This window comes from Solanum pennellii, chromosome 8 (genome assembly GCF_001406875.1).
Source record: "Solanum pennellii chromosome 8, SPENNV200".
NCBI classification, from domain to species: domain Eukaryota; kingdom Viridiplantae; phylum Streptophyta; class Magnoliopsida; order Solanales; family Solanaceae; genus Solanum; species Solanum pennellii.
Window position 1 is genome coordinate 31,649,951 of NC_028644.1, and position 12,674 is coordinate 31,662,624.

Sequence of the window (12,674 nt, forward strand, 5' to 3'; positions counted from 1 at the left end):
TATATATATATATATATATATATATATATATTATATATTCTTTTAGTATTTTAACTAGTATATACTTTTATTTGAAAAATATAAACTTAAATGATATATCTATTTTGAGCCCAAACGGAACTCCATATTTTTATGAGCTGTTGAAATTTCAAGTCTTGGTGTAGTGAATTGTTTAAGCTTGGTTTTTATTGTTATGTTATTTTAATTGTTTTGGCAGGAGCACTGATGGTTATACAATTAATGGTCGAGTTAAAATTCCTGGTATGTACTCATTCGATTTTGCCATTATCTGAACCCCGGTGCAAAATTAATGTTTTTGTACTTGTATTGTTGATGGACAAGGTTGTAACTGTAAATAATTTACTTATTGTGGGAAAAACTTTTTCAAAGCTTAGCATTCTTATTCACTTTGGAACTTTGGTTGTGCTATTTAAAAGTCCTACTTCTTGTATATACTTGAACAAGAAGGACAGTGTTTGGTTATGGGGGCTAATATTTTGATTTAGTACAAGCTATGCCTTCTACGAAGAGCACAGGCATGGGAAGTTGAGAATTAACAGGGAATCGGCTAGCAAGTCTGCTAACTTTTCAGCTGCATTTTCTAATTCTTGCCAAATGGTCTATGCTGCATGAAAACAATAATTATTTAGGATCTTTCAAACAACCAAATATTTCGTGTTGTCTAAAGTATTCTAATTCTTAAAAACAAAACAGAAGCTCTATCTATGTAGTAAATGTGATACAAAAACCTGACACTTTTGTTTGGATAAGGGGATATGGGTATGTGTAGCAGGAGGTCAAGCAATGAGTGATCTCTTTCTTTTAGTTCTTACTTTTGTTAGGTGTTACTTTGCTTTTCATTTTGGTATTAGCTTACTTTTCAGTTAGGAAACAAAGTTGAAGGATGAGTTAAAGTAGAGGAAGTCTACCCTTTGGTCTATTGATGGAGATGAGGAGGTGAATTTGTTTTATTCTACCCCGTATTTTATCTAATTTATGGCCTGAATGATAAACTGGTATGGAAAGTAGATTAGTGATTTCCTACACGTACCATTTCCCTTTATTTCTTGGACCAACTGCATGGGTTGGTGAATAAGGCAAAGTAAATTCAAGAAGTGAGTTGTTGATCCTAGCATATAAGTAAGTGTAAAGACTATAAAAAAGGATGAGAAATATAGCATAATTATGGAAAGAACCCTCCATGGTCCGTCCAGGGTTGGGGTTTTGAGTCACCAAAAGGAAGTGAGAAAAGCCACTGTTGTCACTTCGGAAGGGGGAGGGCTTTACCATGTAAATAATAGTAGTAAGAAATAATAAACTAGAAAAAGAAGGAAGCTTGGTGTTGGATGGTCATGCAATGAACGAGTCAAATGTTGTAATGTTGACTTGGTTTGTAGATATTATAATTGGGTTATATGAGAAATCTTGTGGGAACTTGCAAGAGAAGACACATTAAACATCATTATATTACTGCATTCCAGAACCTAGTTTGCAAATGATTTAGATGATCAAACCAGAATATGACTCTTCAAAAAAATTTGCTTTAGAAGTTCACCGTGGAGGAACAAGGAATATGACTATTCTATTCATTGGATATGGAAATGGTGAGGCTAATTTAGATGGTTAAAGGGGCTAAGGGGTTTGCACTTAAAGGAGGTCTTTTTATCTTAATCATTCAGATCGAAGTTATTAACTTTGTTTGGTTTTTAGATTTGAATCTTATTCATTAAGTTCTTTTTTTATGTTTCAACCACTTAATTGGTCTGAATAAATCCGAATGATTAAGATATGTAACAAAGGTTTGATATCATTAAAATGTTTACTAGAAGATTTCTACATAAATTAGTTCACCAATTCCACCCATTCACTGCTACCGCCGTCACCCAACATTATCAACTACCATTGTTGTAACTCACCATTATGAGCACCAACCACCTACCACCACCACCTTTAGCAACAACCACAACTCCGACAATCACTACAATCAACTATTACCACCACTAATCACCATTACAATCATCACCACCAACCCTTAATGCCACAATAACCACCAATCACTATTGACAATCACCAACAGTAGTCACTATTATATATTATCAAACCACCATTCACCACCATCATTAGCTATTATTATTATTATATACACTAACAATTAGCTGCCACCCTCAACCACTACTGCCAACCATCACAATCACTACTAGTTGCTATCCACAACATCACCATTAGCCAATACCACCCAGTTGGCACCCACGACGGCCACCGCTAACCATCACCACCATCAACTGCCATATAGTTTATAAAAAAGTATTTCATTGATATACTATTATATTAATTTAGTATTTATTAAATTTTGTATTTATTAATTTTTAAATTGAGGAATATTTTATACATTTAGATGTTGAAGAACACATGGTCTTAGTTATTTAGTATCTGGATCTTAATACAACATCTTAATATTTAAATGCGAATGCAAATTCAAACATCTAAATGTTAATGCACATCTTAATATTTAGATGTCTATTCAAATTCAAACGTCTTAATCTTACTAAAAATAAGTGAGGCGTAAGAACCTGGTTGGATTGCTTTTTTAGTTTTGACTTATAAGCCAAAAACCATAAGTTAGAAATTCTAACTTATGGCTTTTGGCTTATTTTTGTCACTAAGTGCTTATTAGCACTTTTTGAACTTTTCCAAACACTACAAGACTGCTTAGAAGTTATTTTTAGCTTTAAAGCACTTAAAATAAGCTAATCCAAACTGGATCTAAGTCTAATTATATGATGATGGGCTGCTGAATTGGACAATTACAAGGGATAAAATGATGTTCATAAAATCTTAAGGAACGGAGAGGGAGATATCAGCCCAATAAGACAACTCTTAAAAACTTGTCCAAAAAATCATTCTTGTTGAGCCTATTTCAGTTATCAAGCTATTGCATCATATTTATTTGGGCTTTTTAATGAAAAGAGGTACCTTAATTTCCATATATACAGTGTTAAGATAGACATGATCTTGTCATAACATATTCCTGAAATGTCCACATTTAGACAGTTGGCCCTGAGGATGTGTGGCTGAAACAAAGAAGCTTAATTTAGGAGAACGTACAGCTTGTTGTCATAACTTTAGTGAAGTGAAAAAGATGAACACTTTTACAGGGGAGATCACACTTAAAGGTCTGAAACATTCTACAGTACAGTTGTCCACTTGTCCTCCTATCAGCTTGCTTTTTTGTTGATTTCAGTTTCAAGGGCACTCATTATACATTTGAAGCCTCAGTTTCTTTGTGTTGATTGGAAAAGCTATCCTCTTTTTACCAATTCTATGCTTGAGCTAGCTTAGACATATCTGTTGTTTTGGTGTAATGACTGGAATCTGAGTTGTGTCTGGGGACTTATATTTTATGGGACTATTTAGTGTGCTATGTAGTCATTACACTAGTAATACGAGAGTTCAGTAGTGCTGAAAGCCGATACCTTGTTCTTTAATAAGACCAACAATATTTGTATTGCTTTATTTTGAAAGAATGATTAAGGAACAGGTTTGAGCTTTACTTCTATTCCAATCTGTTTGCTGCGATTGATGTTGCTTGTAACCCCTGTATCATAGTGTTCCCTTGTCTCATTTTGTTTGATAAATTTGAGTTGTGAGATAATAGAAAGAGATGAGAAATTTTATAAGATCAAAGTTGGATAGAGTTTTATGACCCAGATACCCTGTTACAGTGTGTAGAGAATTTGCATAAATAGTCAGGGCTTCTTCTTTTTCTTTTTGGGATGTAAACAGGCATAACTGTGGTATTCTGATTCTATAGTATTTACCATCTAAAAAAAAGGATTGGTTTTATCTTTTGAAGCAAAATTATACTCAGAATGTTGTTGATGGAGAACAGACATTGAAAGAAAATAGGATTTCAGTTTGGTCACAGTAAGAAGTTTGACTATCATTTGGCTTTAATGGAGTATATATTTTGGTTACATCTTCCTACTTCTAATAGGGTTGAGCTTTTCTTTGTTTTGTTCAGTCACTTTTAGAATACAATGCTATAGTTCTCTTTGTGTTTAGAGGTTTACCTTGCACTAAAGTGTGCTTCAAATCCTTTTCTTGATGTGTTATATCAGGTGTTAACATTTCTACCTTCTTTTGTGTGATAGGATTTAGCTTAAAAGGATCTGGTTTGGCAGCTAAAGCATCAAATGTTAAAGTCATTCTCAATAGTGGTCAACAAGTTACTTTCCTGAGACCTGACGGATATTTCTCTTTGTATCCTTCTTATATGTCCATGTATTTCCCAGCTTTGATATCAAAGTGGTCAAAGTGGTCATAGTTGTTACTTTGTTATTCCACTCCCATTTAACTGCTGCTCTGTCTCCGAAAGGAAGGAACTCCTTATGGTGTGATACTTGTATTATTGCACTGGTATGCCTGCTATGTTCTTCTCCAGAGGTATGCTGAAATATATGAAATAATGGAGCTAAGTTGTTTGTATTTCATGTGACATTCAACCAAGTTGCCATTAAATTGACTGCTAATCTAGAATTTAATTTGATGCCTTTATTTGCCTCCTTTTTATTGTTTGTTATATCATCTAACAGTATTATTAGCGCTCGTTTCAACGCTTAAAGCGTAAAGCAAGGCAAGGCGAGAGGGAACAGAGAAGCTTGCTTCTTCAGCAGAAGTAGCGAGAAGAGAAGAGACTTGATGCGTGAAGTGTCACGTAAAAAAACTGAGAGTTTTGGAAATTCAATTGAAATGGGGGTTCTTCTTCGAGTGATGAAAGATATTAACGCTCCCAGGCATGAGTCCCAATTTAGCCAGCTTTTTTTTTTTTTTTTTTTGGGGGGGGGGGGGCACTTTTAGTTCAATAGAAGAGAACATCATTTTCTATAACACAGGTTTTAAGTTTTTTGATATTACCAAATGTCAAGATGGTGTTGACACATCATACGAATGAGTGAAACACAGACATTTGATGAAGAGAGTAAAGGTTAGCTTTAAAGTCCTAAAGTGGTTGGTTGCAGTCTTCATTGAAGCATCTCAAGTACTTGGGAATGTAATTAAGATTTGGAGTATGAAAGATCACTTATCAGAATTCTTTTACACTCTTAAATACAATGAAAATATAGGTGACTTAGCTTCATAGCTATACAATGGCAAAATAAATCCATCATCATCACTTCGGAGACTACAAACAGAGGTGGATGGGGGAGCACAGAAAATTACTAGCTTTATAAATAGACCAGAGAAAATCGAGGATATTCAGGGAAGGAGAAAAGGACAACCAGAGTAAATAATATCATTCTTCAAAGAAGTGTGCAATGGCAATAGATGGACAATCGAGGGGAAGACATAGAAATCATAGGGGGAATTACAACCTCTGAGAAGGACCTTTAGTGCAGATGCATCATTGGAAAATTCCAGAACTCTTCCCAGGATCCTCCGTTACTGAATGATGCCAGAAGATGGCCTGCAACATTTGGAAGACGACATTTGGCATTAACGTCTTTGCAATGAGTGATGGTCACTTTCTCTTCAAAATGCCCTAAAAAAGTAGTAGACAATGTGTTATCAGGAGAGAGGGCATAGAAGAAGATGAAATTGCTGGTAAAATGGTGGAAGCCAACAACGGGGTACTAGCCAGTAGAAATTTAGCAAGATTGGGTATGGATTAGGAGTCTAGGTCTTCCTCTGGTCTGAAAAAGTTCTCCATCAGATTGAACAACTCTGGGGGATCTATCGAAACGGAGGATGAGACCACTCTTGAAAACCACCTCCCCTGGGCTCGCATCAAGGTCCGTGGTGATAACAGGGAGGTTTCGAGAGAGATCAATTCATAGCCGAACTGTTAGCAGAGAGGCTTGAAAAGGTCATCCACAGTTTGGTTGATAGACAACAAACGACTTTCATCAAAGGAAGACAAATCATGTATGCAATTTTTATTGCGAATAGATGTGTGGAAAGCAGATAAAGAAGTAGCAGACCAGGCTTCCTGTGCAAACTGGATATCCAAAGGTATATGGTCACTTGAATTTCCTCATTCATATGCTGCAGAAAATAGGATTTGGCACAAGGTGGATAAAGCACTGCATTAGCATAGTTAAATTCTTTGATTTAATTAACAGGGATCCAAGTGGCTTTTTTCCATCTCTGCGAGGCTTAAGACAGGGGGATCCCCCCCCCCCTCCCCTCATGTTTATACTAACTAATGGAAGGAAGGAGTAACATGCTTAACCCATCAAATGAGGGATGAATACAGTGTTTTCAGGTTGGCAAGAAAGACAACAGGGATATAACTCATCTCCAATTTGCGGATGACACATTAGTATTCTGTGAACTAAAGGATGAACAAGTCTTGGTGCTCAGAGTTATTTTCATCATCTTTGAAGTTGTTTCTGGCCTACACGCTAATTGGGGAAAAAGCTTCATCTACCCTATTTATGAAGTGGTACAGTTAGAGCATCTGGCAGACTTAGGTGGCAGAATAGGTGAACTCCCTACCATATATCTTGTGATGCCTTTGGGTACAAAAAGAAAATCCAAGGGGATGTGGAATGGAGTAGTGGAGAAATGTGAGAAGAAGCTGGTAAACTGGAAAAATCAGTACCTTCCTTGGGGAGGACGACTGACTTAGTAAACAGTGTACTTGATGCACTCCCCTCCTATATGATGTCTGTCTTTCCTATCCCTGCTAGTATGCTCAAAAGACTAGATGCTGTGAAAAGGAATTTCCTATGAAAAGGTAGTGAAGACAAGAAGAAATTCACATTGTTTAATGGGTGGAACTGACAGTGTGCAAGAAAGGAGGCATGGGCAGCAGAAAACTGAAGAAGCAGAACCAGAGCTTGATGATGAAGTGGTTATGGAAATTGCTAATGGGGACAACATGCTACTGAAGAATATCATCACTGCCAATTATGGAATGTCAGATGAATGGATGACAAACATGGTAGCAATCCTATATGGGTGCACAATGTGGAGAGCAATCAGGAACTTATGGCCACTTAAGCTATCCGGAACCAGAATCAAGGTTGGCAATGGATTTAGGTCTCACTTGGAGTTTGGAATGACAAGTGGATAGGTAACACCCCCTTGAAGCAGGTGTATCCTGTATTCCTCTCTCTATGCCAACAATAGCAAGCTAGTGGCTGCAATGTGTACTGGACAAGCTTGGAACTTACAACTAAGAAGACACTTAAATGATGGGAGATGGAGATAATAGCCTCCTTCCAAAATACAGTAGCTGAATTTAACAACTTAACAATAGAAGGGGACAGACTGGTATGGCATAAGGACAGCACATGCATGTTTTCAGTCAGTTGAGCATATAAGGATTTAAATACATCTGAGGCTAAGTTAAAGGAATGGTCATGGAAGATGATCTGGAAAACAAAGAGTCCTTACAAAGTGAACTGCTTTACATGGCTTCTAGCTAAAGATGCTGTGCTGACTCATGAGAACTTGAACAAGAGAAGAATCCTTTTATACTCTAGATGTTTTCTGTGTGGGGAACAAAATGAGACAATCAACCATCTTTTTTTTACACTGTATATGGACTGATCAGTTGTGGAAAAAGTTCATACGTTTGAGTAGGATAGAGTGGGTGAAGCCAAGAAACATCACAGGGTTACTCAACTGCTGGAACAATGTTAGTAATGCAGCCAAGAAGGAAGAAAGATGGAAAATTGTCCCTGCTTGCAGTTGGTGGACAGTGAGAAAGGAAAGGAACAAAAGATGCTTTGAAGACTATTAGAGAACCTACAGGAGTTTAAGATGAACTGCCACCTTATATTATTTTTTGGTGTAATAAGAAATTAATAGCTCAATCAGAATATATTTTTGATGTTTTAGATCGTTTATAGGTGCTATAGTCAGATAAAAAGATGTAAGTTATACTTTTTCAGGGGACTACGTTTGTTGATGTAGTATACCTGTGGATATATAGACTAATATTACGATTCTCAAAAAAAGGTAGGGGTTCTTCTTCTTCACTTTTATGTCCTGAAGCAAGTGGGGAACAGATAAGCGTGCTTCTTCAGCAAATATAGCGAGAAAAAAGGAGACTTGAGGCGCGAAGTGTCACTTAAGCAAAAAAAGTGAGAGTTTTGGAAGTTCAATTGAAATAAGGGTTCTTGTTCTTCTTCTTCATAAGCGTTCCATGAAACTGTCATCTATTGTTGGCCTAATATTATATCTAATATAGGAGAAAAATAAATTGGTGGTATTAAGAATGATATGTGGCCCTAAGCGTGATATTTGATGTAGTCATCACTGTACTTGTTTGTTACCTAAACTGCAGGGATTCATAAGAACCCAAGGTCACGAAGCTTGAACAGGAGGTTTAGCCGAGAAGGCTCGAGTATCTAGCGTAATTTAATGGAGAGAAAGAGACGAAATATAGAATTCAATAGAAAAACTTGTATCATCTCAATAAATGCCTCTACTCAGTTTTGTTAAATGATTTATACATAATTGGATGAATCAGAATGTATTTGAGCTTGTAACTGCTCCTAACTAATCTTGTAACTAACTTCTAACAACTTTACCGACCAGGACTGCTGACGGTTGTCTTACAACTAACTTCTAGAATTCATGTAACAGGTGTTACACGTCAATAAGCTGACTTCACTTTAAAGCACCAGCTGTTGCAAACTTTCCTGAAAAATTGAATTTCTTCTCCTTTTCTACTATTTATGATGAACCAAGAGACTGAAGTAGCAAGGTTTTGTAACTGAATTTCTTCTTAAGAGATAGTGTTAAGAGATGACTTCTACCTGATATTTTGGCTGTTGAAGGAGATACATGAATTCCTTCTCCTTTTCTACTATTTATGATGAACCAAGAGACTAAAGTAGCTAGGTTTTGTAACTGGATTTCCCTTAGAGATAGTGTTTAAAAGATAACTTCTACCTGATATATTGGCTGTTGAAGTAGATACAACAATAACAACAACATATCCAGTGTAATCCCACAAGTAGAGTTTAGGGAGGGTAGTGGGTGCACAAACCTTACCCCTACCTTGGAGGTAGAGAGGCTAATTCCGTTAAACCCTCGGCTCAAGTAAAGCATAACAAAAACGTTCGAAAAAAGAAAACAATAGGAGTGAAGAAGCTTGAGACAAAATGCTAAAGAAAGCATACTAAAAGAAAGAACAATCACTACAACACAATAATATGATAATTGAAGTGCAAGGAACATTAAATAGGAACAAAAATGGAATAACAAGAAACTCCTTGAGTAATAGTGTAATATTACTTGTATGAGAAAAATAAACGAAATAGTCTCAACTACCTAACTAACTGTCTACCCTAATCCATGTCCTCCACAACCTCCTATCCAACGTCATGTCCTGAGTAAGCTGCTGCATTTTCCTGTTTTAGTGACCTCTCTCCAATACTTCTTTGGCCTATCTCTACCTCTCCTATAACCATCCATAGCCTCCTGTCACACCTCCACACTGGGGCATCCGTGCATCTCCTCTTCACATGCTCGAACCATCTCAGCCACGCTTACGACATCTTATCCTCCATTGAGGTCATGCCTACCTTCTTGTGGATATCTTCATTTCTATTTTGTTGGAAATTGGCGAAACCATTATGCTGTAATCTTGAGCTGAAGGAGCCCATTCATCTTTTGGTTATGTGGCTGAACTGAATGATATCTGAAATGAAGTCCAGAGTACAATGAGACTGACAAAGGAGGGAAAGAGTGAAACTAGAAAGCATGCAATACTTTTGATAACCATCTAGCATGCAGTGTTATGCTGATGGCTTTGCTAGAACTATATAGCAAGATTAATTATAAATTTTGCAATAGGTTTCATAGATACTTAAAAGAATAACATGGGATTATAAAATAAAAAATAGATTATGAATAGTGTTGTCTGTCACATGCTTGCTGCTAGTCATATGCTTAAGCATTGTCAGGCATTAGATCTTTTTATCTGTTATGTCTTTTGTCGTCTCTCTTGTCATTAGCCTTTTTATTTGCTTCATATGTTATCAGTATGTGATCTTCAGGACCTTGTGTATAACTGTTGAACTAGACATTCTATGCAAAGAGCATGAGAGGATTATTCTGTTCTCTTAGTATTTCTTTAACCCTAGTATTCCAAAGCCACAATGTGCCTGCAGGGACGCATCTCATAGAAGTATCTGCAATTGGCTACTTCTTTTCTCCAGTGAGCTTATTTTCCCACGATCTTTGCCTGATTCATCACCATTTCTATGACAATGATTTTTCGGCTAATAACCTTCTTCTGGCCTTCAGGTTCGAGTTGATGTCAGTGCCAGAAATCCTGGTAAGGTTCAAGCTGCATTAACTGAGAATAGGAGAAGCCTGAGTGAGCTTGTTTTGGAGCCACTGCGAGATGAGCAATATTATGAGGTCTGACCTTTTCTTTTCTCCTTATTTTCTCTTCCTTTTTTTTTTATTAATTTCCTAATTGATATGTGAATATTTCATGCAGATGAGGGAACCATTCTCTGTTATGTCTTTGGTGAAGAGCCCAATGGGTCTGATGGTTGGATTCATGGTGGTTGTGATGTTTTTGATGCCAAAATTGGTAGAGAATATGGGTGAGTGTAAACAATATTTTTCTACCATTGTCTAAACTAAATTGCATTGACGTCCAGTAGGGCAGCAAATCCACAATTCAGTTCCAGTTATCCATTCGCAATGCTAGTATGTTGTGTTTGCAGACGACAACAATATGAAACCTCCTATGGGACAACACCCCAAAGTGATTATGATTTATATCTGTTCATGAATTCATCCACCAGCATCTCACTTTTATTGAATTGGATAATGAATCTAATGAATTATGAATGATGCTTGTCCATTTTCAAGCGTCAACTATGAATTTAGGATGGAATCAAAATCTAAAAAAGAGGATGGTTATACTCCTACAAGAAACATCAGTCGTTCATCCTTATAAACCTACCTGACCACATCTGCCTCATAACATTTTCTCTCTGTCTCTCTCTCTGAAAGTTTCTTGACTCACAGTGACCTTCTAAATGCATCAATCTACCTTCATTTGGATTTGTTGTTGCCTATATTACTAACTGCATGTTGTTTATATATGTATCTAATTGGTAGCATGTGCATCTTATGTGTCTCTGGATACCTGTTTGTGTAATATTTGTCTAAATCTGTAGCATTTCCATGGATCTGATAGAATTAACACGTCTCAATTGTACATTTCACAAAAGAGTTATATCCATAGGTTTGTTTAAATTGTTCTTGAGTCATACCCCTCCTAGATCATAATAATTAGAGTTCTTTTGCTGTTTAAATTGTTCTTGAGTCATACCCTGCTCCAACTATCTCGAACCTTGGAATTAACAGCTGTTTGCACACTGAAGGAAAAAAACTTTCTGATTATGTATTTCAGGGTTTTGCTTTAAAAGTAGGCTAAGTGTGATGGCTGGGTTATTTTTCTGTCTCTGTCTCTGTCTCTGTCTCTGTCTCTCTCTCACACACACACATCTTTTATATTTGGGTCTCTGGTAAGTGATGGCTTAAGGTTCTTATAGTATCACTTCTGCAAAATATGATATGTGAAGATTTTAGAATTTAGTGTATGTGAGAGGAATGAAATTAAAGGAACAAGGAGACATGAAGGAGGAGGTCATGGAGGCAGATAGGTGGTAGAGAGAGTAAAAAGCACTGTACCTATTTCTTTTGGGTCAAGTATTTTCCGCAGTTAAAAATTTGTCCAACTATTATTATGCATAAAGGGTGGATCATTCTTGGATATTTTCATAATTCTTATATTTCAATCCAACTCCTTTTAATCAATTTTGATCAGTGGGAGATCCGTTTACTTGGTAATGCACTGTTTGCAATATTCCTACTGCCACTTTCAACCTTCTGGATCAGCAACATCTCTTAGGTGATGTTCAGCCATCAGATGTCATTGATACCATATCAAGCCTATAAATGACCGAATACTTACCAACCGTTGATAATATTATACAGTAGAAATACTTCTGTGCTGATTGCACTTGTTTTTACGTGGCAGATCCTGAAGAAATTAGGAAAGCACAAGAGGAAATGAGAAGCCAAGGAGTTCCCAGTCTTTCAAGCTTGTTACCTGGGGCACAAAGGAGTAACTAGTGATTGTATGAAGAACATTGAAGCTTTGCACTGATACAAAAGGGAATTCTCTTGCTGCCATTTTTATGGAAAAGTTGAAATGATGTAAAACTTTAGTTGCAATGATTCATCTCAGGCTGTATGTTTCTAATGACCACAAGTAGTTCAATTGTTAATCTTAAAAATCCTTTGTCTCTTCTGTTAAAATGTCACATCTTTAAGTACCCCTTATCAGGCTTTGATGTGAAATTGTTTTTCCCTACTTTGAAGTAGATTATAAAAAGAAGTTGAGTACCTGGTAGTTTATGGGGTCTTTAGAACAACTTTGGGTTCAGTATGATGTGTCCCAGTGCCGATTTATTCTTATTGTTGAAGTATTGGTATCTCTATACATGATTATGCTGAGCTCTAGTTTTATAGTTTGTGTACGCAGGTTGGATACAGACTAACCTTTTATCTACATGTTACGACTCGAAATCGGATATTCATGGCGCCCTACCCTAAACCTCCACCTCCAGTAGGCAAGTCAAGTTCAAAATTATATATTGTAAATAAGATTAGAAATGACTAAAGTGGAAGAA

At 36.5% G+C, this 12,674-nt stretch overlaps 1 protein-coding gene across 1 annotated transcript in view; it reads left to right on the top strand.

Annotated features, from left to right (window-relative positions):
- Nucleotides 1-12,465, top strand: part of LOC107028708 (ER membrane protein complex subunit 7 homolog) — a 12,829-nt gene extending 364 nt beyond the window's left edge. The window contains exons 2-7 of the mRNA XM_015229877.2: nt 218-261; nt 4,152-4,260; nt 10,111-10,174; nt 10,264-10,380; nt 10,463-10,571; nt 12,020-12,465. Coding sequence (XP_015085363.1) covers nt 218-261; nt 4,152-4,260; nt 10,111-10,174; nt 10,264-10,380; nt 10,463-10,571; nt 12,020-12,114 — 538 coding nt within the window. The 3' untranslated portion in view covers nt 12,115-12,465. The remainder of the gene's footprint in view (nt 1-217; nt 262-4,151; nt 4,261-10,110; nt 10,175-10,263; nt 10,381-10,462; nt 10,572-12,019) is intronic.
- The last annotated feature ends 209 nt before the right edge of the window (nt 12,466-12,674 follow it).